Genomic DNA, 27,823 nt, shown 5'->3' with positions numbered 1-27,823 from the left:
TGATGGAATAGAAACAAAATTAAATAAAAATTCTGACATGCAGAATGTAGTGACGTGTATTTGAAATTTGCCAGGTCAATAAGATGGATGTTCTGCTCCTTGCAGCATGTTGGATGAGTAGCATATGCAGGTAGCCCTAAATTTGGTGCAGTAACTTATCATATTAAATATCACCCACAGCAACAAAATAATCTCAGTATAATTTGGTTCACTGTGGATTTAAAGAATATTGAAAACCATAAAAAATCCTCATTTACTATTTCCTGTCAAATGCAGCGTACAAAATTAAGTAGTTCACAAAAAAATGCACTAACCTGGGATTTTCTAATTGCTGAAATTACACATCATTACAGAAAAGAAAAGAAAAAAAGGGTAAGAATGCTCATGCACCATGCTCACACACCAGCTTGCTTACCACCTGGGGTGTATAATCCTATAACCCCAGTAGATCTAGCTGTGAAAACACTCTAGTTTCACAAGGCAGGAGTTTAGGATAAGCCCTCTTAAAAAAAAAAAAAAAAAAAGTTTGCTAAAGGTACATCGAGATACTTGCACCAGAATAAGGGAGAGATGGGTTTATGTGAAACAGAAAGGTTGTTTGGGTATGAAGAGCTTGGTTCCTAGTGTGGAATGAACGTAGATGTCAAACACTGCTTCCTCAATTCCTCCAGCCTTGCCAAAGAAGTGAATTAAGTTTGATTTATCCAGTAATGCTTTGTGCTCTTGTCATCTGTGTCATTACATCTCTCCTATGGTCTCCTACGTCTATGGTTTTGTATCCCAGTCTGTTTTAACTAGACTGAAATTAACATGATTTAAAAACAGAATATAATTTAAAAATACAGATAAAGTAGCATTTATAACAATTAATAATTAATAAAAAAAAATATGTTTTGCAAATCATTGTCTCTTCTCGCTTAAAATATTTCAGACATGGTTTCTTGGTCATAGAACAAGGAAACACCTGAAATCTCCATGTGGTCTTTTTCACTACCTTTTCAAACTCAGATTTAAACATTAACAAGAGAAAGTTCTTTCTTCTGTTATCTACTGTTATCAGCTTTGTTTCCTGGTTAATAAGATAATACCAACCTGTAGATTGAAATTAGCAGTGGTAACAGGGAAAAGTGTTTCAGAAAATGTTTTTTCTTTAAAAGTTTGATATCGTAAGAGAAAAAATGTGTTGAGCAAAATCAGGCAGTATTTTTTTTCTCAGATATATAATCTTACGAATTTTGGAATATTCTGTTGAGCAATCATTATGGCAATAGTGAAGTTTAGTTGGAGTTTTCACTTCCAACTAAATTGACAAAGTATGTGGCCCTCCTGCTGCATCACAAAACTTCCGACGTTTGATAGAAGGTCACATAGGTACTGATTGAGTTCTGCTAGATATAGCAGAGATATTTAGTTCTGCTAAGGTTCTCACTTCTGTTTTCTCGTTTGAGTTCTTTGGACCCCATAGAAATAAGCCACCAGTTTTATTTTTATGTTTACTTTAATTAAATACAGTTGTGGTTCTCTTTTTATTTATTTTTTATTGCTTTTAGAAGAAAATTTGTTCCTATATATGTAATCCAGGCAGCTGAAGTTCACAATATGTTAATCTTATTTTTTTCCAGTTCCTCGTGCTTGCCATTGTGCATGCATAGTAATGGATATAATTTGCATTAGCACATAGGGAGTCACACTCAAACCCTTCACTATGCTGTTGAAAACAATTTCTGTTGGATGCTAAAAAGGAGACAAAGAGATAGAATTTATGAAAAATCAATCATGTAGAAGAGATCAATCACTTTCCTTATACCCTTATTTCTGAATGACATGCATATGTGTCAACAGAGTAAGTGCATAGATGCTTCTAGCAAGTCAAGGTTTAAATGTGAAAAGAGAAGCATTGTGGAATGGAACTCAGAAGCAGACACTTTATATTGTATTTTATAATATAGAGTATTGTTGTGGTTTAACCCAGCCAGCAGCTAAACACCATGCAGCCGTTTGCTCACCCTCCCCCCTCCCTCTCTGGGATGGGGGAGAGAAACAGGAAAGTGAAGCCTGTGAGTTGAGATAAAGACAGTTTATTAAGACAGGAAAATAATAACAATAATAATGATGATAACTGTACTACTACTACTAATGTGTATGAAACAAGTGATGCACAGTGCAGTTGCTCACCACCTGCTGACTGATGCCCAACCTAACCTTCACCTAGCAGGTGAAAAATCTTTCACCAAGATTTTTGATGGTATTGTAGGCCAGGCTGGATGGGGCTTTGGGCAACCTGCTCTAGTGGAAGGTGTCCTTACCTTGGGCAGGGTTGGAACTGGGTATTCCTTAAGGTCCCTTCCAACTCAAACTGTTCAGTTCGCTAATTCTGTGTTAGGTTGGAATTAATTTTGCTTGAAAGAGTTGCACTGAAAATTCTTTGATCTTTGAAGCTGGAGAGATTAGTGTCAAACATTTTGTTTTCCATGAATGTTCGTGGAAGTCTGATAAGCACCTCACAGAAAAGTATGATGATCTGTGCTTCCTTTTAGGCATACTCAAAGTGTTGGTATTTGAATTTGTCTCCAGTGCAGGCTTCCACCTCTACAGATTTTAAAGGCACTTCAGACCTGCATCCTCATTTCTTGTTGTATACCTGCTAATGGCTGTTACCTTTGAGGGGCTGTTGGAGCAGCAATTGTGCTAAGGCTTTCCTTGTAGGTGGTATCAGATGACTTGAAAATGCCCAAGAACATCTGGGTTTTTCATGAAAGCTAACTTGTAAAAAGCCTGGTTTTAATCTCATATTAAACAGTATTGTCTATTTTGAAATTAATTTAAGAATATGGCCTCATCTTTTGTTTTTATTTCTTAACTATTATATGGAATTTAGCCTGCTATAATTTGATAGGGTTTGACATCTGAATCAAATCACAGATGTTGTCAATAATAAAGTCAAAATCCTCATCACAGTGAGTGAAACCATTTAAACATCTTAGAATACCATAGCAAAAAGCATAATGATACTACCAAGTATCACAATACTAACAAATAGATTTGAAAACTGAAATAGCAGAGCATTCATATGCCCTGCAGCACTAGTATTCAAAGGGTGAGTTGTTTTTTTAATCTTGGGATGTCAAGTACTTTGTGAAATGACTAACTTGCCACTTTCCAAGATGCCTCAGGATTCAGTATTTTGCTCTGGTGCTGAGTGTTGTGCTGTAGCTAATACCCTGCTGTGTTTCATCTTCCTGACTGCAACTGCTTTCTATTCTCCAGCTCTTCCAGCACACAAGAGGTAATTGGCTGTGGTTAGTGTTTTTTGTTTTTTTTTTTTCATCCGTCAGTGGGGTTAGAAGGCAACTTGTAATTGGAGCAGAGAAGGAGCCAAGTATGCAGACAGGCAGCCTCTTCTAGAGAACAGTGCAGCAACATGGATTAAGTCACATGTCTTTCAATATGTGTGAACCACAAAACGTTCTTACAGAGTGATCTGTTTGTGACTTAAAGAGCAGCAAGGGAGACAACGTTTCACTTGCATTTAGGAGAGAGCAAGAGGAAGTCCTGTCGCACTCTTACCAACTCCTTTTTTTGAACTGGAGAGGAGGTTCAGCCAAGTTTAGAAATGCTTGGCACTCTGGGGAAACAACTTCAGAGGAGTATGTGATCACAAATTCACACCTTATTGTGCTGTGCTACAGTGCAACAGGGAGGAGATTCCTCCTGCACGTCCTTCCTCGGTTCATATGGCTGCTAGCAGGTCAAGTCCTTGCTTTGAGCTGTGAAAGCCTTGCCAGGGAGGGGATGTACAGTCCTGTATGAGGTGCTCTTGGGCACCTGAGTTAGAAATATGATCCTGCTCAACACACGGCCTGTTGCTGTGCGTTTCTGTAGTGCGTAAGCTATGCACTAGCCAGTGAAATGGCATATTTAAGAGTAGTTACTCTTTTGCCAAGCCAAACAAAGCAAAGTGTTTGAAAGGGAAGCAATACAAATATTCCGTATCTCTGCTATTTACACAACGTGCTGCAGGTGAAACTGGGGCTTGTGAACCATGGGAGATACTGAAAGGTACTATGGTGGGCAGGTGTGCTTTTAAAATGCATACTCTCACACCTTCCCTTATAACTTGTTTTGCCTGTGTTATTCATATTTTAAGTATTTCCTTTACAATGTATGATTACATGCCCGTTAAATTTAGAAGATTCTATTTCAGTAACCTTCTAGAATCCATTTTATTTTGTCTTTGCTGCATTGTTTAAATTTGGTTAGCTACATATACATCAGTGCACCCTTATTTTAAACCTTGACTCAGTGAATTCCCAACATAGCTGTGATTGACAAACAGTACCTTCTTGCATGTGGCTGTTGTTATCTGCACTATGACTTCATAGTACCTGTTGCATACTGACCAGGTTATAGTAGACTTGGACATTTCAGGTCATCTTACACCAGAGCTTCCATTTTGCAGGTTTACAGGCCTATTGTTTCAGGATCTGTGTTGCAACAAAACTAATCTTGTCATTAACAGTTAACAAAGCCAAATATTTAAAATGAAAGTTTAAAGAATTGGCTCCAAATTGTTATTTTTCATTAATTATGCTTCGTGAAATGGTTAACTAATTTTGGGTATAATCACATTCTGAGATGAACACCTTTATTCTGTCTGTACTACCTCAATAGACTGACTTTGTGCTAGGTAAAAATGAAGTCTGTTAGTTACTTGTACTAGCTGCACATGTGGTCTGACTGTTGTTACAAATGGTCTGCTTCTCTCTGAGTTTTGTCTGCTTGTGGGATTTAAATATGCATTCTTTTTGAATGCAATAGTATTGAACAGTAGGGTTTCACTTACAGTAAAAATAGAAAAGTCACAGCTAATATATCTTAACTACTAATCACCTGGGTGACCATTTTAAAGGAGATTGACCGCATGCTGTCAGATTATCAGAAGTTCAAGCTATCTGCTAAGAAGGCATTAGCAGCTTTTTAAACCTTTAGTTTCTGTGCTCATTTAGGAGAAGTTATTTTTATGTTATGATATTATGCATTTCTAAGGAGAAGATAGCCTTGTGATAAATATTTGGTCAATGTGCCTGTGTGCACTAAGTTACTTATTGTATGACTGTGCACCCCATATTAATTCAAAAGTATGAAAGGTACTTTTCTAGTTTTAGCAATTAAATATTTTGTTTTTAAGGCAGGTTTAATAAACCTTAACATAGATAAAATTTATCTTGTTTGTCTGTAATTACTTTGAGCTAAGTGTGCCATCTTTGACATAGACTTCCTATTTGTTCTTGTGTATGTAATTCCTATGCCCTAATTCCTTCCTTGTATATTAATGTATATGTTTCTTTCCTTTTATGTTTTTTTTTTTTTTTTTAAAGTTTCCTGGTAGAAGTCGCATCCCAAATTCACAGAAAGTTGAGAAATTTTTCCATGTAAAATATCAATAAGGTGTTGAGTACTTCTAACGATCATAAAAGTGACAATCACTTGATTCAGAGTGAAAAATGTGACTGAAGAAGTTTATGGAAGAGTGTGAAGAAAGCTTGTATGTCACAAAGATACAATCAAAATAATGCTCAGAAGATCTTACATTGTGATGTAATTTCTGCGTACATAAGAAATTCTTTGAATATCTCAAACATTCTTTCACAAGTGAAACACAAGGTCACCAATGACTCTTATCTTTCTTGCATATGGGAGGTTGCCACAGTAATGGGGGAAAGGTCTGTAATTTATTTTTAGTGTTAAGATGAATATTTGGGGCAGTTTACTTCTTTTTTCCTCTAATCTTTTTTTTTTTTTTTTTTTAAAGAATCTATTTGGATGCTTTATTACAACTGTTAGATTGTTGACCCTCTTTGAACTGCAAATCACTCAAGATCTGACCAGGTCATCTTGCTAATTTTAGTGCGGAGGTTATTTAGGATTTTGGCAGGGCGAGTTGTACTAAACTTTGCACTACATAGAACTATTGAGAAATCAGCTCAGAGGATGACTTGCAGATTGTGATTACAAATGAAGAGGACCAAGTAGGTAAAGAATTCAGTGTGCTTGAAGAATTGTGTCAACTTCATTTTAGAAAAAGTGTCAATAGAAGTTAAACTTAGCTTTCAGCCAGGAGATTGGAAGTATGATGCATACACGATGAAATTCAAATATTTAATGGATTAAGTGTATACTATTTAACTTCACTGCAAAGGAAAAATAGGGCAAATTTTAAAAGCTCTGAATGGAATTTGCTTTATTTGTTGTATTAGAAACATGATATGCTACTTCATAGCAAAAAGAAAGATGGAGAGAGGAGTCCCTGCTGCTGACCTAAGTTTCCAATGTGCAGTACCTGTCTTTCTCAAAAATTGTCTGCTTTCACAGCATTTTGATGGACCTGGCAGATATACATATATATATGCACTAGTCATTCGTACAAGCAGTGGTGCATCTTTTTTTTATGGAAGGGAAGGATGGCAGAGGAACAATACTGTTATTTTGCTGTGAGGTTGAAGCTGAAATGGAGTTACTGGAGCAGAGAGGATGGAGTTTCCCTAAGAAGGCTTTACTAGTGGAGGGAGAAGAGTGCAGTGCAAGCAGTGTGTAGAGTGAGTGGAGGGAATTTAAAGCTCAGTCATGCTGATAGCTTGCCAGCAGGGCTTCATGATTTCAGCAACCATGGGCTCCTTTTGCTTTCATCTTTTTCCCCTCAGAGTGAAAGGGGCAGTGTCAGTCTGCTGAGCTGAGAGAGGTTCAGTGCATCATTTTTTTTTGTCCTTTGCCATGGGCTAAAAAAGGTGGTGAGACAGATGCTATGGGTTCTGGACCCTGTGATCTGCCCTGCTTTCTGTCCTGCCTCTTCCTTCTGACTGGGAGTGCTTGAGCATACTGAAGCTCCAATACTTCTCTCTTCCTCCTCTCTTCTCAGTTATCTTGCCTAAGATAGATTCTGCCTCTCTTTTCTGCCTTCCATTAACCAGTTCTTAGATGGAAAAATGTCCTAGGAGAAGGGAAATAAAAAAAAAAAAATTACAGTTTCCCTGTCTCTGCTAGTTGATTCCCACCCCTCATCTTCCTCTCATTCTCCATGTACTTTCTTGGTAGTGCAGGACAGAAAAGAAGCAAAACCAGCATATTGGTTTATCTGGCTCCTCACTAATCTTTTAACCTAATGTGTAAGGGATTACTGTGGGACATGCTCTTACAGCTAGATGACTGGACAATGCAAGACATCAAGTGCTGCTAGATGAGTGCCCACATTTATTTTATCCTTGATTGCGTGCACTTAGGTGTCTTCTGGCAAAGGCCATTCACTCGTTTTCTGCACAAAGGGTCATGTTCTGATGCTGGCAGGATTGCACTTTGATGACTTTTGTGGGGCTGTGAATGTGCATCACTAAGAACTTGGACGGTTTCTTCAGCCTTTTTTCATGTTGGTCAAGTTTCATGCTGTAGTTAGGGCAGTCCCTGAGCATGCAACTTTAAGGCTGTATTACTGACAAACAGACAGTGGTCAGTCCATAGCTCTCAGCTTGGGAGCCTACCTGGGCTTCCCCTGGAAGTGTGGACCTAGTGGGAGACATGATCTGTGTAACTTGGAGCAGATCCTTTTGAGGACTGTAAAGTTAAAGTTACAAAGTAAAAAGAGACTAGATGAATCCTCTTTTAAGTGGACAGAGATGGAAGAAATTATTTCTCTCTCCCACTTCTAGCCTCTTGCCAGGAAAATTTCTAGCTCTGGAACGGATCTGTACATTATCAGGTTTCATGCGTAGCTGTGCAACGCTGTGACCTGCCGAATGCCTAGAGAGAGACTGCTCATGTATCTCCAGAAGCTGACTAGTGTTTTCATATAAAGCACTCCTTAGAAAAATATCTCTGTCAGAAACCTTGGGACTACAGAAGGAATAACCAAAATAACAGGACGAAGAGAAGTATGCTTTTTTGCAGCAACAGCAAGTTTCAAGAAACTCTAGTTTCTGCTTGAGGACGGTCCTTGCCTGAGTATTTTTATTACATGGTTTTCTTTCTCAGTCTGTGTTCTCCAGGGATGATGTAGTTGCCTTCCTGTCCTTCCAATCTCCAGACTGTAGGAGGAGGAAGGTCAGGTATGTCATTATGTTAGCTCCTCTTTGGCCAGCATATTTTTATACTACAAAACCCAAATATACACGTTAACCTTTCATATCCAGTGACTTCTGGTCTTGGTGAGATCTTCAAGGAATATCCACCTCAGGTCCCGGAGAATTCTTGTGCAGCAAGAACAGAGAAAAACTTCTCTTTAAGAGACATAGAACAAAGCCATGGAGTTAACTGATGATGCTCACTAGCAGTTTCCAGTGTTCACAGAAAGAGCAGCCAGTCCTTTATATATATACTTGTGCTTTTCTTTGGTACATGTAAATGTCTCTACAAAGGCAGAGAGGAGAGTGTAATTAACACTGTTTACTCTAAAGGAATGAAAAGCCATCTCATGGCTTGCCAGAGCAGTGTGACATCCCAACTCTGCCTTTTTGTCTGAATAATAATGCAAATTTCTGTTACCTGCTTCATTGGGCTGTGTAGGGCTTGTTGGTGTGTGAAGCTTGGAAACTTCATGAACTCATCTTCCTTGTGATGCTGTAGAATGTATTTTATTTGAGACTCCAAGGAAATAAAGGTAGTTTGCAGTTCTCAGACCTTTATCTGGAGTGCAACATAGGCATGTTGTCAAGACTATTTGAAGTGTATTTGAGATTTGCTAGATCTACCTGGGAGTCTTCTTTGGCTAGTTTTCTATTACAAAAGCCTGACACTGGTTTTTGACAGGAAGATTTTGTAAGTCTGAGAGGGACAAAACAATAGAAAGGAATTCATTACTGAACAACAAGACCTGCTGAATTGTGATTATGTTTTCCGGTCAGCATTGGCAAAACAGAGACCGTGAATTTGGGTCACCTGTATTCTTGATCAGTGTCATGTTAGATCTCCTTTGCTGTATTAGTTTCATGTATTCTATAGATTCAGATTTCATCCTAATATAGAACAGGAAACTTAAAAGAAATCTTGATGGCTATGTGGGTAAAAGAAAGCATTCTCTGTCTCTGTACTTTCCTTCTTCTGACAGTATACGTAAAAGCTGTAACAACTTCCACCACGCCTCTTTCCTTCCTGCTCAGAGCAACACATTTTTATTACACTCACCTTTGTTTAAATTGTTAAGGGACTGAACCCAGTTTCGGGATGCATTCTTTCCATTCCCTCAGTGAAAGATTTTTCTTCTTATGGCTATTATCTGATAGCAAGGGCACTGCCTGCAGGAAAGATATTTAGGGATAACATTCTCAGTATAAACAAAGCTTAAAAATTCAAAGCAACTTTTGTGCCCAAAACAAAAAGACCAAGAAAGCAGTAGAACATGGAAAGGAAGAACAAGCAATTAACAATCGCCCTAAAACAATCAAAAAAGTTACACTTAATGAAATTTCCCTAAATCAGAAATTATTTTTTACTTTAATTCCAGAATAGAGATATTAAGTAAAGGGCAAAGCATGGGGAAAAGGGGAATGATAACAGCTTTTTGACAATTGTGTGGAAATTTGTTTTCTTAGGATATTCTAGTATAAGGAAAAAAACAAACACAGAAAACAAATTAGGATGAAGTGTTCCAAGTGAGATTTTGGAGGGAAATGGAAAACAATGTGCACGAAAGGTTGCTGATGTGCTTGAAAGGTTATACAATGTCCATGAAAGAGGGTTTTTCAGCTGGAAACCTGAATGCATGTTGCATATAATTGACATATGATATAAACATATAGGACGAGTAACAGCAATTGGATTTTGCTTCTCTGAAGATGAAATCCCTGGGAATGGAAGTAATTCTGTGTGGCAGGCAGGCAGAGCATGACTGTCTGAAGGCAGAATGCCTCTTCTCATTATGCTAGGAAAAAAAAGGCTGCATGGCCTGTGCGCTCTGTGACTGATTCTCACTGCAATTTTATTTTTGAATAAATTGACCTCCTTTGAGATATGGAGAAAGAGTGACTTAGAAATACCTTGGTTTGAATGTGACAGAATAACTTTTTGTTTAATTCTCACAGGGAGTTTTGTAACCACAGAGTTTTATTTGAGAGGTGGTACTTTCCTGCAGTACATGAGAGAAGCAAACATATCTGTAGGGGATCTTGCATGAAGATATTCAGAGTCCTGCTAAGGACCGGAGCGTAAGGACTATATGCTCCAGTAGCTGCTGCTTAGCCTGTGGAAGCAGAGAGTAGATGTCTTGGTGAAATGAAGCAGAAATATCTTCATAACCGTTACAAATTAGCTTTTGGCCTTCTGCTGCAATTCCTTTCCTATGTGCATGTGCAAGTTTGCTTGCATGCAGAAATCTGATGTCTGCCTCTTTCTGTCGGATAGCTTGAAATTTCTGAAACATTAAGTGCTGTGTTACCCTTGTGGATGATACACAGGAGTAGCAAACTCCAGTTTGTAGACAGTTAAATACACTACCCCCAGTAAAGCTCTGCAGACTGTTACTTAATGTACCTTCTTTCACTATGCAGTACTCTAGTTCTACAACCCCTTTAAACTGCTGTCAGATATTATCTGGTCTGTTATATTTGCTCATTATTATCTTTTATAATAATAAATCGGGGTTTGATGGTTTTCTTTTGAGAGGGATTTTCCTGCTTTGACTGACACAACAAAGCAAATTGTGGTGCTTGTATTTTTATTTATTTTTAATCCCTTTCTTTGCCTGCAAGATTTCTTGTTTTACTCTGTTCTCAGCTTTTTTAGTTCCAAGCCTCTGGAATCTTTTCCTGTGGGGAGTTAGAAATATAGGTTGTTTCCATGTGGCACAGATTTTATTCTCAAGGCTTTGGCATGCTGGAACACTTTTGACATTGTATGGTATTACATCAGAGCTGGATTTCTTTTATAGGTCAGAGTTAGAGAGTGGAGAAAGCTTTTTTTTTTTTTTTTTTTTTTTTAAAAGTCAAATTCTTCACATCTACAGAGCAAAAAGTAAGCTTGAAGAATCATGCAAGAGAATTTTGTTTTACTTCCTCATGCATCGTTTCCAAATTGCTTGTGTATGCATAGAAGCAGGCTGCCAAATCTTAAAATAGTTCTCATTATACATGCAACTGGGAAGTCTTTCTGACTGCACATCTTGCTCTCTGCAGCTGTTGCGAGCACTGTGATAGGGGGGGAATAGCTGGTCCTGGTACTGCTCTGCTCAGCCCCTTCTCACTTTGCATGCAACACTGCAACAAATGCTGCAGTGCTGGCAAGCAAGAGGGTAGTTGTGCTGTTGTACGGAGGGCAAGCTGGGCCTGGTACAGCCTGGAGAAGAGACAGCTTGGACTCTTGTGAATTTGGGTTAATCACTTAGGAGAAGAATTCAAAAGCATCCCCTAAGCCACCTCATTCTGCTTGAAACTTAGACTTTCAACGCCTCAGTGTGTGGAAAAAACAGCCACTGTGAGATAAGCTTATGCTCTGCATTGATCTGTGGAGCTGTCTGAACAGTAAATGCTGGGAAATACTATATATTATGTACCACAACAGGAATACTGCATTGGTCTAAGTTAATTAATCAGAATTAAATTTAAGAATAAAAATGTATAAGCATGTGGATTATGTTCACCATTACTGCTTTTCTGTTAGAAAATAAAGACTGATGTGCTAACTTTTTGAATCTGGCCTTTTGAAAGGATGCCAGGAGGTCACAACTGAGGTGTGTAAAATGGAATGTTAAGGGGTGGAGTATTAATATGAATTGAATGAGGTCCAGTGGGTTATTTCATTTGAACTATACTATTCATTGTGCAAAACAAATAACACTAGGCACACTCAGCATCAGTACTCTTTTTTTTTTTTTTTCCCTTTTTTTTTCCCCATTGCCATACCAGGGCTAGGGGATATACTTAATGATAATTTGGGTAATGTATAAAAGAAAGTGGTGTGATGCATTAATTTCTTCATGTGGTCATTAGTGGAAAGAGTTCATTTCTGACTATCTAGAGAAGGAAGAGTACTGTAGACATCATCATGTAAGAATGCTAAGAGTGTGAGATTAGTATTGGGAAGTGATATATTTCGTTAAAGCAATTAATGTAATTAGAAAATACAGACAAGCTTTTGGAATCTTTTTCAGGAGTGGTGTTTTCAGTAGGATGCCTATATTGTAAACACTTGCATGCTAAGTACAGTGTGCTGGGTACTGGCTTTGGTTTCTCGTAGAACACTCATTCAGTATTTCTTATGCTCCGCTGTGTGGATAATCTTGTTTTACTGAATTGAGACAGCTGTTAGCAAATACACCTCACTTTTGTGAGGTGCCTCTGGGTTGTGGCATCTTTCCCATGTTGTGTGTGGAGGGTCTGAGTTCTCCACTCATGTTACAGAGATCGGCACAGAGGTAGAGGAGCTTCACACACATGTACCAGTCTGCTGATATCCTGCATAATGTGGGAATGTGAAAGAAATGTTTATTTGTAATATGGTTTCTGTTTATTTCCATTTTTGTATTGTCACAAAAAACCTGAAGTATGTTGTTGTCCTACCAGTACACAATACATGTTGGCAAAAATCACAAAAGTGATAAAGACTAACAAAGACCATCTTTAGGACATTAGAATTTAGGAATATTTTGAAGCATTGGCACAGGAAAACATCTGTTATCTTTGGCATTCAGTTTAAGCTGGCATTGTGACAGACAAGAATATCTTGACTGCAATTTTAATGTCCAATGCAATGTTGCTGGAGTAGGTAATTTCTTAATAAGAAAGTGGAATACTTACTGTAGTAAGAAAATTTAAATATAAATATTCTCTTGCTTTGGGTATAATCCAGCACTATAAATGTGAATGCACCTTTCTCCTTGAGCTGCTAAACAATCACTTTAACTGGTCTTCTCCCTAGGGAGCAAGAGTTCAAACAAAAAAATAAGTCTCTGTTTACTAAAAGCCAGGTTGTGCCTTGTCTGAGTCTTTCTTAGTTAGCAAAGCTTTTTAAAGGTGCATGTATGTAGCATAACAGCACTTGTTAAGCCCATATTTGTAGCTGTGACATAGGAAATGTCATTAAAAATGAAGTTTTGGGTTTCTTCAGTGCTCTCGAAGAGAAGAGGTGTGAGCAATAGACTCCTACATTTCAGTTTTAGCTTTGATGCTTTTTTTCCCCATTAAAGCTGTAATTTATCATTATTTTTTTAATCTACAATTCCTTATGGCAGAAATGGAGGAAGATAACTTTGTCCTGTCTAGTTAAGTCATAAAATTTATCAGATACTTTGCATAAAACAAAACAGTTATAAATGCCCAGTATTGTCTTCTGTTTTTCTACACAGTGTTGACAATTTTGGACTTGGTCTTCTGCTTCAGACTAAGCAGATAAAGCGCATGGTATCATCGTACGTTGGAGAGAATGCTGAATTTGAACGCCAGTATTTATCTGGTGAGCTTGAGGTTGAGCTTACACCTCAGGTAAGAAGACTGGTGATTTATTTTCATCTAAAATACTGATTTGAATGTTCCTTAAGTGGTCTTTTAAATTAATTTGTATTCTTAATGTTTTTTCTCTGTGCAGATGTGCAGTAGAGAAAGATGGCAGTTGCCAAGTTAGGGTCATGAGCTGTAGACTGCAACTGCGCTGTTAAGATCTAACTGGTCATATTGTGTGAATTTGTGTTATGGCATGGTACATTGCATTCATTTCAAGTAAATATAAGTACACTCATACATATACACATATATGCATGTGTGTAAAACATATATAATATGTTTTACTGTACAATGTCTGTCCTTGGTAGTTCCTCCTGGGTGACAGAAAAACACATGAACTATGGCTGGCCCACTGCTGTGGCCCATATAAGGGGAAAAAAGTCAGAGAATCCCTGGATTGATGGTAGCTGTGGTGTGTTATTTGGGAAAGTTGTGTATGCAGTGTCTGCCATCTAGTGGGTAAGAAACAAAAGAGGAGACCATTTTTTTCTGAGATGATGTTTAGAATACATTGTCTTTGTTCTTGTTTGTTAAATCTCAGTGAGTTAGTCTACAGTGTTATGATCCAACATATACAACTTTTTAGCACTGGCAAGGTACCTCCATAGCTGGAATATAATGAGATCCTACTCCTATGAGCATTGGTGTTCGACTGGGAACTCGTTTTATAAAATAGGTACTATAACTTTAAAACCTACAGCATGTTATTGGGAGGCATTTCCAAAGGTGATGCAAAGCTTTTGGACTTGAAATAGCCATTAACTTAAGTCTCTAGGCAAAGCTACAGTATAAAGATTTTACAGAAAATAGTCCCTTGGGCTCAATCTCTTGGGATTGTGTCTAAGACTCCCAGGGATGAACAGGAAATATCCTTTTATACCCAGTCATGGAATGAATCTTCCTGGAAACGATGCTAAGGCACATGGAAAATAAGGAGGTGACTGGCGACAGCTTATGTGCCTGACAAATCCGGTGACCTTCTATTAAGGGGTAACGGCTTTGGTGGACAGGGAATGAGCAACTGACATCACCTACGTGGACTTGTGCAAAGCATTTGCACTGTCCCCCATGATATCCTTGTCTTTAAATTGGAAAGACAAGGATTGAACAGATGGACCACTCGGTGGGTAAGGAATTGGCTGGATGGTCACACTCTAAGAGTTGCAGTCAACAGCAAGTGGAGATCAGGGATGAGTGGTATTCCTCAGGGGCTGGTATTTGGGACCGGTGCTATTTAACATCTTTCTTGGTGATGTGGACAGTGGGTCAAGTGCACCCTCAGCAAGTTTGCCTATGACACCAAGCTGTGTGGTGTGGTCAACAAGCTGGAGAGAAGGGATGCGAGGACCTGGGCAGGCCTGAGAGGTGGGGCTGTGGGAACCTCATGAGGTTCAATAAGGCCAAGTGGAAGGTCCTGCACCTGGGCCAGGGCAATCCCAAGCACCAATATAGTATGGGTAGAGAATGGATTGAGGGCAGCCCCAAGGAGAAAGACCTGGAGGTGTTGGTTGAAGAAAAGCTCGACATGAGCTGGCAATGTGAGGTTGTAGCCCAGAAAGCCAACCTTATCCTGGGCTGCATCAAAAGCAGCATGAGGTGAGGCAGCTGATTGTCCCCCTCTACTGTTCTCTTGTGAGACCCCACCTGGAGTCCTGCATTCAGCTCTCAGGCCCCCAGCACAAGAAGGACTTCAACTTGTTAGCACAAGTCCAAAGGAAGGGCACAAAGGAAGGGGCTGGAGCACCTCTCCTGTGAAGACAGGCTGAGGGAGTTGGGGTTGTTCAGCCTGGAGAAGGTTCTGAGGAAACCTTACAGAAGCCTTCCAATACTTAAAGGGGGCCTACAGGAAATCTGGAGAGGGACTCTTTGTCAGGAGGTGGCTTTAAACTAAAAAAGGGTAGATTTAGATTAGATGTTAGGAAGAAATTCTTTCCTGTGAAGGAGTTGAGGCACAGGTTGCCCAGAAAAGTTGTGGATGCCCCAACCCTGGAGCTATTCAAGGCCAGGCTGGATGGGGCTTTGGGCAACCTGATCTCGTGGAAGGTGTTCCTGCTCATGGCCGAGGAATTGGAACGAGGTGATCTTTAAATTCTCCTTTAATCCAAACCATTCTGTGGTTCAGTCAGCTGACATGGAAATAGCCAGGCACTTGTCACTTCTCACATTTCAAAAGCCTCAAATCTCACCTCTCTATCACCTTGCAATTCATTTTTTCCACCTTCCTACTTCATGCTCAGTAGTTCCATCCAGAAGACCTTGAACTCCTTAGTCATGTGATTTGCTTTGTGGACTGCATAGACAAGCTGTGTAAATCTTCATGGCAACGGTAGGTCTACAGTCTATGTATGTACACTGGTGAACTATAAAGTGAATTAATAACATGCAAGGAAATACAGGGGTCTGAAATATTTATGTTAAGATAAATGTTATGTTTCTGTTTTGGAAAGTGCCATTTAAATTCAATATGACTTTAGACAAAATTACTAGCTCTTGAATGTGTTTTCCCACAGGGTACACTTGCTGAACGTATTAGAGCAGGAGGAGCAGGAATCCCAGCGTTTTACACCAGTACTGGCTACGGGACACTGGTGCAGGAAGGGGGCGCACCTATCAAATACAATACAGATGGCACCATTGCCATTGCCAGCCAGCCAAGAGAGGTAAGATCTGTAAATCTGTTTTCAGGATGCCTTCTGCTTTGAAAACTGAATTTCATACTATTTCATACTATTAATCCAACATACCAAGGTTAAACTTGGTATGTTGGATTAATAGTATGTCTATAGTACCAGGTAGAATAATTTTCCTCCCCCTGCTCATTCCTGCCCCCTGTAACTGATAAAAGCAAGATGGGGAAGAACAGGTTCTTGAGGAAGTCACACGTGGCTGTGGGATCTTGGATAGTTTCAGGCTCCTTGACAGAGAACATGGAGAGGGCAGAGACCTAGTCCAACTAACTTCTCTTTGGTGGATTTAATTGGATACATAAAAGCACAAAAATGTCCTCATGTTTCTTAAAATTTATCTAATAACATGAAGAGGAATTCCTTTTGTCTACTCCATTGCTGTCTGTTTTTTCTTCTTTTAAAGATCTAACAAAGTCCTGAACTTTTTACTTCATATCAGTAATCTGGTGGATACAAAAAAATATATCTTGAGTTTGTGCATATTGAATATTCCATTTGGGTTCAATTCTGCCTCTGCCTTATACAGTGGTTCAATAGTGAGCTTTACTTGTGACTGCAAAGAAAATGCAACCATGTATGAGAAAACCTAGTGATAAGTTTGCCAGAATACTTTTTTAGACTTAATTTTCTGCATGGAATGTAACTCACCTGCTTCCCAAGCCCAAGTGTGTTATGAGTGAGCTTGTCAGTGAATCAGAAGAATTTTTACATTGGTTAGAAGAAATTGTGAATTTATTCTTGAAAAATGCATTTCATTTTTACGCAGCTGTTAAAATAGTATCTGTATGTCAGTTAGTATTCAGGCTTCATGAACACTATCATTACAAATATTAATCATGAAGGGAGACAAAACAAAATTCAGCCTGTCAGATGATCTGAATTCAGTGCTTTGTATCAAATTGTCTTTATTTAAATTTGGATTTTCTGCTGATAAGCAGTCATTAGGAACCTTTTCAACAGTTCTGCTTTAGCAATTTGATTCTTAATTAGCTAGTAGATATACAACAAAAAGCATGTCCAATACCGGTAGATGGAGCAGCAGGAATATGTATCTTGTTCTGTTCTGTATATGCTTCACTAAACACACACTGGGATAAGCCTGGGATTTATTACAAGCTCTGTGGCTACACACACAAGCTACAGTTTTTCAGATAGAATTGTACATAGTGCAAAAAGACCAGATAAAACAGTCTGTAAAATTAACCTTGTAAAATGAAAATTACATAAGATGATTGTTTGAAGAAACCTATATCTCAATAGTGTACTTTACCTCTGTAGGTGCGAGAGTTTGATGGTCGTCACTTTATCCTCGAGAAGTCAATTACAGGAGACTTTGCCCTTGTGAAGGCATGGAAGGCTGATCGTGCAGGAAACATCATTTTCAGGTATGACTTGTTTATCAGTTGGAAAAGATTCTTTAATGATTTTGATAATGAAAGTGAAGGAGAATCCTGTCTCGTGTGTGATGACAAAATAAAGTTTTACTGATTTCATTTTAATTCATATTGCCTTTCCCTAATGTCAAATTACACTTATCACACTTATCAAAAATTAAAAACAAAGAAACAAAAAAAAACAACCCTTTTTTTTTCTAAGGACTTCTGAGAATTAAAATACAGCTGTTCAATAAAATATTGGTAGTTAAAAATAACGTATAGGAGAGTCATAGCCATAGTATCATCTGTGGAGAAAGGTAGTAACATTGTTCCTGTCAGTTTTTGTGTTAGTTTGGGTCCTTTTTCTTGTGTGACTGAAGGCTGACACAAGTATCATATATGCCAGAATAGAAGGGAGTTGAGTCAGTCTCCTGACCAGTCAATAATGGGAAAGCTTGATTTTGTCCCCAGAAAAGTGTGTTTAAAGTCTATTTGATCTCAGTGGTGTAGGGAGAGGCATCACATGACTTTAAACATCTTTTATAGTGAAAAACTTGGGCATTGCACTAGTGATAACATTTATTTCGGTAGTTACATCTGTCCTCTGGTTTGTCCTAAACTGAAGCAGAAGAGGTTTGCTTATGTTTAATGTCTGGTTTTTATTTGTTTGTTTTATGGCTATCAGATGAAAAGGTAAGCATTATAACAATCAGTTGCAGTTTATTATATGAAGGGTCTGAACAATGTAGTCTGACTGTATGTATTGAGAAGAACAATGTGTTGAAGAAGCAACTGAAAAATATGGGGATAAAAATGGGGAAAAAGTACAGTTGCTTTATAGGTGGCTCCATCAACAGGATAGAAAGGAAAATATATTTTTGGCATTGTGACACATTCTGGATTTGTAGTCACTGTCACTGTGACCCTTCCATACTTACTTCTATTATGCAAATTCTGTTTTTATTTTCCAATGTATGCCAAGATAGATGTAGACTCTTCATTTACTGGCATCTGCCACTGCTTTCACAACAGTGTGGCACTATTTATAGTTAATTTCCTATGACTCTGATACCTGCTGAGCCAATAGGAGTGGAATAACTGCCAAACTGTTAGTCACGCTCAAGCTAAGAGCTTCTTTTAAATATAAAGGATATACTTCAGGTAGACTTATTAGAATCCTGCAGGCCAGTGTGAATTTGTGGTCTGTTCTCCTGCATGAAGCTATACGGTTTTCTTGGGATCCTGAATGGCACTAGTTCCTTTAGGAAACAGCTTTTAAAACAGGGTTTTCTTCATGTGACTTCAGGTTCCCTAGTGCATTTGTTCCATACAATATGCTGTCATTACTTTTGTTCAGGCATCTTTACGGTGAGCAGACAGTTTTGCATCACAGCTCTTTCATTCTTCAATACGATACACCATTACCAAGACAAATAATCCAAAACTCCCTCAAACATAATGAAATAACTTCACCTTGTTCCTGTGCTAGCTGTAAGGGTGTATATCTGAGCATTTCACTGTGCTAGTCTGATGCAGGTACTGGTTTTGCTTAGCAGGGGCATGGATCTTAAAGCTTCCGTGGGGCTTTGTTAGCAACAGCAGGCAGCTTCACTGCTTCTGTGAATATTCCACCTGATTTGGCTGCACTTCCTTTTCATCTGGTTGTATTCAGTTTTGGAATTGTCTAGCCCAATATACTCTCACACAGTCTGAGGTGTGGTTTGGTGCCCATAAAAGTACACTCCTGACAAAAGAACAGGGCAGTGAAGAGGATGTCCTGTGTTAGGCCCCCTGCTGCCACAGCCAGCCACGTCAGGTCATCTCTTCACACATCAAGCGGTTCTGTAATACATAAATTCATCAAACAGCTAAAGTGTCACTTCAGCTTGGCAGCATTAGGTGGATGTACTTGGTTATTCTAGTTCTCTGTGAATTAGTTTGCTGTCTTTTGTCTGTGGGGGGAAAAGACATTGCCATGTGTTTGGATCAGTTTATGAATCTAATGCTGGAACAAAGGAATCCATACGCTTGCAGTGTCTAGATATCTAGAAATCTATTGTAAAATGAGAAGGTAGCCTTTGCTAGATAGTTTTTGTTTTTCAAATTCCAAAAACCAGAATGCTATTCTGTGTTGGAAAGTAAGATTAGTATTCCTGAATTTTCTTCTTCTGGATTGATGTACCCGTTAGAAAATACCTTTCATCTCGTAAACTACAACTACTACTGAAACATTTTATTAACCAAAAAGCACTTTCAGCTTTTGTAAATAGGGTCAGAATCAAGCCCATTAACTCTTCTTCATATGACACTGAAATGTTGCTTCTAGTACCTCCCCCCTCAAATGACAATAATTTTATATTGGTTTCTTTTACTGGCAGACTAACCAGTACAATCTTGAAAAGGTCTTCGGAAAAAAAAAAAAAAGTCACTTGGGATGAAATACTGAATTCTTTGTTTCCACATCTGCTTATCCCATCTGTATTCATTCTCCTGCTATTTTAATTATATTTTTCTTCTCATCTTATACTCTACCTAGTTTAAGGGTATATTTCTCTACATGACTTCTTCTAGTACTGCATTCAAACATTAAGAAAAGGATATAAACTCAAAGGCTTTTTTTTTTTTTTTTTTTTTTTTTTTTTTTTTTAATAGAATCATAGAATCATTTAGGTTGGAAAAGACTTCCAAAATCACGTTCAGCTGCTAACCTAGCACCGCCAAGTCTATCAATGAACTACAGCTCTAAGGACCATGTTTACATGACTGTAAATACGTCCAGAGATCAAGAGACTCAAGCCCTTCCCTGGGCAACCTGTTCCAATGCCTCACAACCCTTTCAGTGAAGACATTTTTCCTAATATACAAACTAAACCTATTCTTGCATTTGTGTTCATGCAGCCACAAATCATGCCTTCTGCAGCCTCTTGTTAAAGACTTCACAGCTGCCATGTATTGCCAATAAAACAGGATTGCTCAAGATACATGTTTTGGGGTATAGTTTGCATTCTGTAGGTGTTTGCATTAGGTCCTAAATGCATGGCAGATGAGGATTTACACGTTTCCATTTTCTTCCTTCCCCAAAGCCACGAGGTGGCAGCAGCATGCCAAAATTCATTAGGGTTGTAATGATAAGTATGGCCGTTAGACAAGAGGGTGCAAAAAAGAGGGCAAGACATTGGGAAACAAGGATAATCTGGAAAAAAATATTTGTGTGGAAACAGGAAAAAAGGTCTTGAATTATTTGGAACTCTATTTTCTTGTATTTTGAAGAAAAAAGAAAACAAAAACAAACAAAAAAACACAACAGAATTCTACCATTAAAATAAGTGGTACCCCACCAATATATGTTTTTTTGTTTGTTTGTTTGTTTTTCTTACATGTTATACCTTACAATTTTGTTTGTTTTCTGGAAAATACAGAAGCACTGCAATGGGTCACTTGTTTAAGCTTGTGTCCAGTATGATCCAGGTGCAGTTATACATACCATGTCTTACCTTACTTCCTAGAAGTTCTTTTTCCTTGTAACAGAAATATGGTGTGGGAATACTTAGGAAGAATGCCAGAGTCTTGAGTGAGTGCCAAAACTGGCACAGCTTTTTTAATCAAGAGAATTGGATTAAATTTACTACCATGCAAAGTGTTAGCCAAAGTCCATATAGCTGCCTAGTCTAAATTATGAAGGCATATGTGGGATCTGGGAGGTTGTTAGGCCCTGTGCTCACTCCCCCGTGGAGATGAAATTCATTCTTTGTGTGGTGAAGTAATGGGAATGTACCTTGTACACAGCTCAGCTTGCTGCTTCTCTTGAATCTGATAAATGAAGATATCAGTAGCATACCCAATTTCAATTAGACAAAGTGCTGATTAAAAGTCAAAAGAGCTGTAATAAATACTCTCCGATGTAGGAAAATATGATGTAATTTCATATGCATCTTATACAATTCCACAGTACTTTTTCTTCCTTCTTGTTTTTATTAGTCTTCTAGCTATTTGGCAGAAGGATTTGTGATGTTCATGTTACAGAGATACTTGATGTAACTTAGTTCTGAAATGTCTGTACTTCTACAACTTTTAGTATTTACTCATTTTCTGTTCTTTTGCAGGAAAACTGCAAGAAATTTCAACCAGCCAATGTGCAAAGCTGCCAAGACAACCGTGGTGGAGGTAGGTAGTTGAAATGTAGTAAGCTCTACACACCTGTAGACAGCAGACCCCTCTGTTTTGCATGCCATTCTGGGGACAGAGTTCCTTTTCTTGACTCACTTGGTGAATTTTCAATGAGGGATGGTGGTCTAATCTGTCTTCAGATTTTTCTGAATTCTGATTTTTTTTTTCTACACTGTGTTCAGTTGTAGTGATTAGTTTATCATCGTTCTTCAGTTTATCACTTTTCGTCTGATTATGACCAGGACTTCATTTTTTGTGATCAGCCTTTGAAAGGTTTTGCATTTGTTAAATAAGACAATATATGGATGAAAGAAGAAACAATAGGCTTAGGCTGCATGTGAGAAGATTCATGTAAGACCTTATGCAAAACTTCCTGATAATGAGGATAAATATGTAACAACATAGATTAAGCAGATCATGAATCTATCACAGTTGAGATCTCTAAAAATAAATTATATAATTAACATGCAGGAATTAGATATGAGCATTTGATTATGCCTTGAGAAAGAGGATGGGCTAGGTAATCTAGAAGCTTCTTCCAATCTTTTTGTCTTTTTGCCTTGTAGTCTGAAACCATAATGTTTGAAAACATGGAGGAGCCTGTACTGGAAATATATTGGTGACTGGAGAGTTGTTAGGGTATAGTAATATCTGAAAGATAGACTGTTGGCTTTTTCTCACTGCCTTTTTCTCAAATGACTGTTGTTTTTTTCTCACAACAACAGGTAGTTGTTGTTGTTGTTGTTGTTTTTTTTATATGCCTAAAAAAAAAGCTAAATATGATTTGAGTAAGATCAAAAGAAATTCTTCTAGACCATTTTCAGTAAATTCAAAACAGAAGAGCCTTGGTCTCTTCTGGGTTCATGTGCTTTTGTTTGTTTGTTTTTGTAAAAGCATATCTGGAAAATGTTATATAAGCATCTCTAGATAATGCATTTGGGAAGTTATTTCTTTCTGTTGTACAGAGCTATAACAAAATATACCATAGAATTTGTTAAATGACTTTTAGTGACAGTTCGGCAGTAGTACATGAATTTTCACAATTGGTTTTCAAGAAAGGCTTAAAATATTTTTCCATTTAAAAATGAAGTAAAGAATCCTTCATCATTCCCCTTCATTCTAGTCGCTCACCCTTCATACTTTGTTCACTGTCTGGTGCTTAGAGAATTTGAGTAGATCAAAGCCTTCCACCTACATTCCATCTCATTCTCTTTCTCTGCTCTTCTATCCACATTTGATAGGGTAGAATTTTCTTGTCAAGGAGCAACAATTATGTGACATCCTTCTTGCTATAATTCCACTTAATCTTTGGAATATCTGTCTTTAATTTTGTCCACCTTGAGTCTTGTTGCAATTTCTATACCATTTTAAAACTGCTTTTTGCAAGATAGCACATTAATGTTACTTTACAACTCTAGCTTTTTATCAATTAATTAATGGGTGAAAAGCAGAGATTTAGGACAAATAGATATTTCAAGCCAAATGCAATGCCTTGGGTTAACTTTTAAGTATTTCTTCCAAAGTAGAATTCAGGATGCTGTGTTAGGATTTAAGAGTTCAAACCCAGGGAACAGAAAAGACCTATCTCAGTATACCATCTAGTACATCTTTGGTACTGAAGATTGCCAGCCGTGCAGCTGCCTAGAGCTAATTGCTAAGTAACTGAGGCGACTGCAAAGAGTTTCATCAGGCTCCTTAGTTTTGTTGCTCAAAGCTGAAGGGTAAAATTCTCAATCCCACTTACAGTGAGAAAGAAAAAAAAAAGGGGGAAAAAAAAAAAGAAAAAGAAAAAAAAGGAGGTAGTCTAGTAATCTGGATACTTCCTTGGCAGCAGGGATTTCTGAGTTCTGGTATCTTTCCCTAAAGCTCTGTTCTTTTTTCACTCACAGACCATTTAACTTAATTTAAGCAGACAGTCTTACGAGTACAGATTTGAAGCCATCCCTGCTCCTTGCTGTCACCACTAGCTACAGGTCAGACTTGTCTTCAGAGTCATGCAGTGATTTGGGATTTGCAGGATTATAATTTCTGTTTGGCACTCGTATTCTGAGTTTGAATTTGTAGCCTTGTACTTGTTATGTAACCAGACTTCTGCTGGCAACATCTGCTTGTCTAGAAGTACCAAGCTGAGGCAGGTAACTAGCACACCCTCCACACACCCCTGCCCCATGTTTCTAGTTTTTAAGCTAGAAACTATTTTTTACGGCATTCATTAAAATTTGATGCTGTAAATACAGAGACAAAGGGATTTGCTATTTCTGGTAGATACTCTGGTGAGTTACTGTTTTTTTTTCTCTGCTTTCTTTTATACATCTAGCTTTACCCATTCCTTTAGAAGCAATCTTTTTTAGAAACAGAACTTAATTTGCTAAATCATTAGGTTACAAGCACAGATACTAGGCTATTGAATTCAGTTTGTAATAAGTTCAGTAAGTATGTTGAATCAGTGTAACTTGAATTTTGGAAGGTAGGTTTCATCAGAAAATTTATCCTGCCTTGTTTTGAATAAAGCAAGAAGTAGAAAACCCATCCTTGTTTTTGTGCCTGTTCCTGTGGCAAATCACCCTCACCGGTATAAATATGTCTTCGTACTGTAATTAGTCTGGCTTTAGGTTCTTTCCAATGCTTTTGCTCTCTTTTGCTAGATTAGAAACCTTTCTGTAGCTGACATTTCCTTCCCACGGAGTGACTTCTCAGTGCTGCTGATATGATAAGCAGATTGAGGTCTTAATGATTCTAACAGTAAAACATTTTCAGCTCTCCTATACATTTTATCTCCATCTCCTTCTGCCTCTGTTGTTTTTCTGAAAATTTACAGATGTTACCAACACGAGTGTCTTCGCATTATAATACTGATACCACTACTGTCACCTGCAAAAGTAGAGTTACCCTTCTGTCCAGTTCTGCTGCAGTCATTTTTTGCACACCCATATTTCTTGATGATCAGGGGTTTCCTTTAGACCCCTTACAGAGGTTTCTTTTAGAGTTAGTTGTGTACACCTTGTCAATCCTTTTCTGGCATACTTCAGGAAAGGTGTAATCAATGATTTCCAGCATGCATTCTGGAAGTATGGTAGCTATTCCTTGTCCTTAGTTGTCTAACTTTGTGTTAGAAATATGTTAAGTTTGAAAACACTCATTTTACCTGGTCTGGTAAAATTTTTAAATTTTACCACTCATTTTGTAAAAAACACTCGTTTTACTCAGTCTGTTACTGCTGCTTCATTCATATGATTTCTTACTGCACTAGTCTTTCCGCAGATTTATTTTAGTTTCTGTTCATTGATAAAAATATGGAATGAAACTGGATCCAGTGAGATCCATACCAAGGGAAATAAAAAATACTGGAAATTCAATTTCAAGGTATCTGTGAACTTGGTGAAACTAGGAAGTACACTGGGAATTGGTTGGATCGGTTATTTACCCTGTCATAAGATATGCTGTGGAGCTGTGAATCCCCACATGCATGCCTGACATGCATATACAGTTCAAAACACATTTTTCTTTAATGTATTAAATGTTAATACATTAACATTTAATATATACTCTGTTTTGAGTCAGTTTGGCATTTTACACTGTCTTTGTTAAAGTATGGAGAGACTTAATTTTTGTAGGAGTTCATAGGTGAGAAAACTTGGCAGCATTTGTGGATAAGAAGAGTAGGAGCAGAGCCACACACATGCAAAAACCAACACTCACAAATCCACAAACTGATAGCTATTGCTTGCTTAAAATTTGTTTGCTTAAAAAAGGCATAGAGTATCTGTGCATAGAGTGGCTTGTGAAGGAGGAGGAAAAAGTAGTAGCCTTTCTGGGATTGGAAATATATTGGTTGTAAACTTCTAATGAAATGCAAGAGGTGTTTACTGAACCACACAAGTATTTTGAACTGTTACATATATTTCTTTGTCTTTCGAAGTGAGAGGAAGTAGAACCTGATAAGATGCTTGATAGCAAGGATGATTGGTGAAGCATAGATAACTATCTGGACAGATCCAACTGTGCTGGCTAGTGGATTTTCTACTTTCAGTTACAGATGACCAATACTAAGGGTCAAAAAGAAGTTTTAACTGAATTGTGTAATTTCTGTTTTTTTGATATGTAATTGTTACAGAGAAAAATGTTAAATAATCCAGTAGCAGAAACTTTAGTTAGTTTGTCCTTGTCTGTACATGAAAACAAAGATGACACAGGAGTTTGTTTTTTATTTCTTCTACAGTGCTGAGTTCCAGAATGGTTCTTTATTTGTTACATCTATTTGTCACTTCATCCTGCAAAACTCACAGAAATCCATCATGCAGTTAGAGCTGTAGCTTTGTTTGGACCTGAGTCCTCCAGTGCCCTTCAGTTGTTTTTTGGATCTATGAACACTTTCTTGCTCCTATGAGGAAGGCATTCCTACAACAAGGGTAGGACAGTTGGGGAATCAACCAGTCTAAAAGGATTTTACTGGCTGTAAAGGAGTCACAATTTACAGACCAGTCATGGAGTCTTGTAAAGGTGCAGAGGAAGGGCTTGTCACCTGGAGAAACATGAGGGCTTGTGTGGTCTTACATCTGCAGTAACCTTTTCCAGATATTCTCTGTTACATGAGGAACTTGTCTGCTGAGTTCATCATCTGGCACTGCTGTCAGGCTTCCCAAGAGATTAATTGAAATGTGTGATAGTAAATGGAACATGTAGCATCTTGAAGTTACAGTGTTACCACCTGCATGTGTGGCCCGTACTGCTAGGGCAAGGGCTGTGGTGTTAGGCTGCCCTCTAAGATGTGCATCTTCCTGCAGAAGCTCTTGAGAGCAGAGCCCCACCAGGAGGGACAGCTCTGGTGATGATTTTGCCAGGGTCAGGCATCATGACAGTACTGAGAGGTGAAGGGTGATTTAGGCAGAAGCTAAATTGTCTGTGCCCTGCACAAGTGTGTGGACATCTATAACAGCCTCAACACCACTAAGCTGCTGTCTGTTCGCTGCCACTGTTATTCTCTGCTGTAAGACCTCCTGAATGGTTGTCCCTGGCAAAGTGGTTTTAGATCTCAGCCACTGCCACAATATAAGTGTTTGAGAATGGTAATAGTCAATGTGTTCAGAAATATTTATTGACTGGCTGTTTGAATATCGAGTTTGAATAATTTTCTTGTTCAGACTGCAAGAGGATGGCTAAATATATCTCCCTGTGTAAACAGCATTTCCACCTCAAATAATATCATAGGAGGAAAAAAGAGAGTGTACTTTCTCATAAAAATACATTAAATAAAAATCATTAAACCCTGCATTTTATCTCTGGTTGCCTGGTAACAGCACAGCCACGTCAGTGAGCGTCATTATCTCAGGTACAATGAACTGTGCTACACTGAGGGACAGAAGCAGACTGAAATAAGCCATTTGTACCCTGTTATCTGTGCTAAATCATGGCATTGTGTTTTATTGAGGAAACTGAAAAAATAACTTTTTTTTTTTTTTTAATGTCTACTCTACCAAATGTTTTAACACTAGCAAAACTTTCCTCAGATGCATAGCTCCATTCTGAGGAATTCTTCAGGGTTTTTACACAGTGACAGTTTGTTGCAAAATACCTACAAGTGTTGTTTAAGGGGGAAAAATAATCTTTTTTTTTTTTTTTTTTAAAAAAAAGTTTTTATTTGCCTGGATGCCACAGCCATGGAACTCAAAACCAAACCTTGGTACAGGAAGCAATTCTCAGTTTGGGATGGGCACTGCCTATGCATTAAGATGTCTTTCTGGAAGACTTTAGTTTAGGGTTTGAGGTCCAGTTTAGGGTTTGAGGTCCAGGAAGACACAGAACCAAGGTGTACCCCCTCCTTCTGAGCAAGTGCTGCAACACCAATTCGCACTTGATAGCCATTTTTGATAGCATTATCTAGGTACTCAGGGATGATCGTGTATGTGCTCAGTGGACAACTGCAGAACGCATTGGAGGCGACTGCAGGATAGGAACATTTCATTTGGCACAGGGTGGGTACTGAACTGCTTAGTCCTATGATATCAGCAGCTTTTGGCACAAATTACAGTAGAATGTTAGTTTCCATAATATATACACTTATGTATGGAAGTCTTTGTATCTAAAGCATCTAAGTGTTAGTCAGCGACTTTGACTG

The 27,823-nt window shown here is 38.2% G+C and overlaps 1 protein-coding gene across 1 annotated transcript in view; it reads left to right on the top strand.

Annotated features, from left to right (window-relative positions):
• The window catches only part of OXCT1 (3-oxoacid CoA-transferase 1), an 89,207-nt gene that overhangs the window by 5,221 nt on the left and 56,163 nt on the right, over positions 1-27,823 (top strand). The window contains exons 4-7 of the mRNA XM_084305483.1: positions 13,325-13,460; positions 15,989-16,138; positions 17,444-17,550; positions 21,645-21,709. Of these exons, the coding sequence (XP_084161609.1) occupies positions 13,325-13,460; positions 15,989-16,138; positions 17,444-17,550; positions 21,645-21,709 (458 nt within the window). The remainder of the gene's footprint in view (positions 1-13,324; positions 13,461-15,988; positions 16,139-17,443; positions 17,551-21,644; positions 21,710-27,823) is intronic.

This window comes from Netta rufina, assembly GCF_964035555.1.
Source record: "Netta rufina genome assembly, chromosome: Z".
NCBI classification, from domain to species: domain Eukaryota; kingdom Metazoa; phylum Chordata; class Aves; order Anseriformes; family Anatidae; genus Netta; species Netta rufina.
The sequence above is the reverse complement of the archived record's forward strand: the minus strand, read 5'-3'. Positions and strand labels throughout refer to the sequence as shown.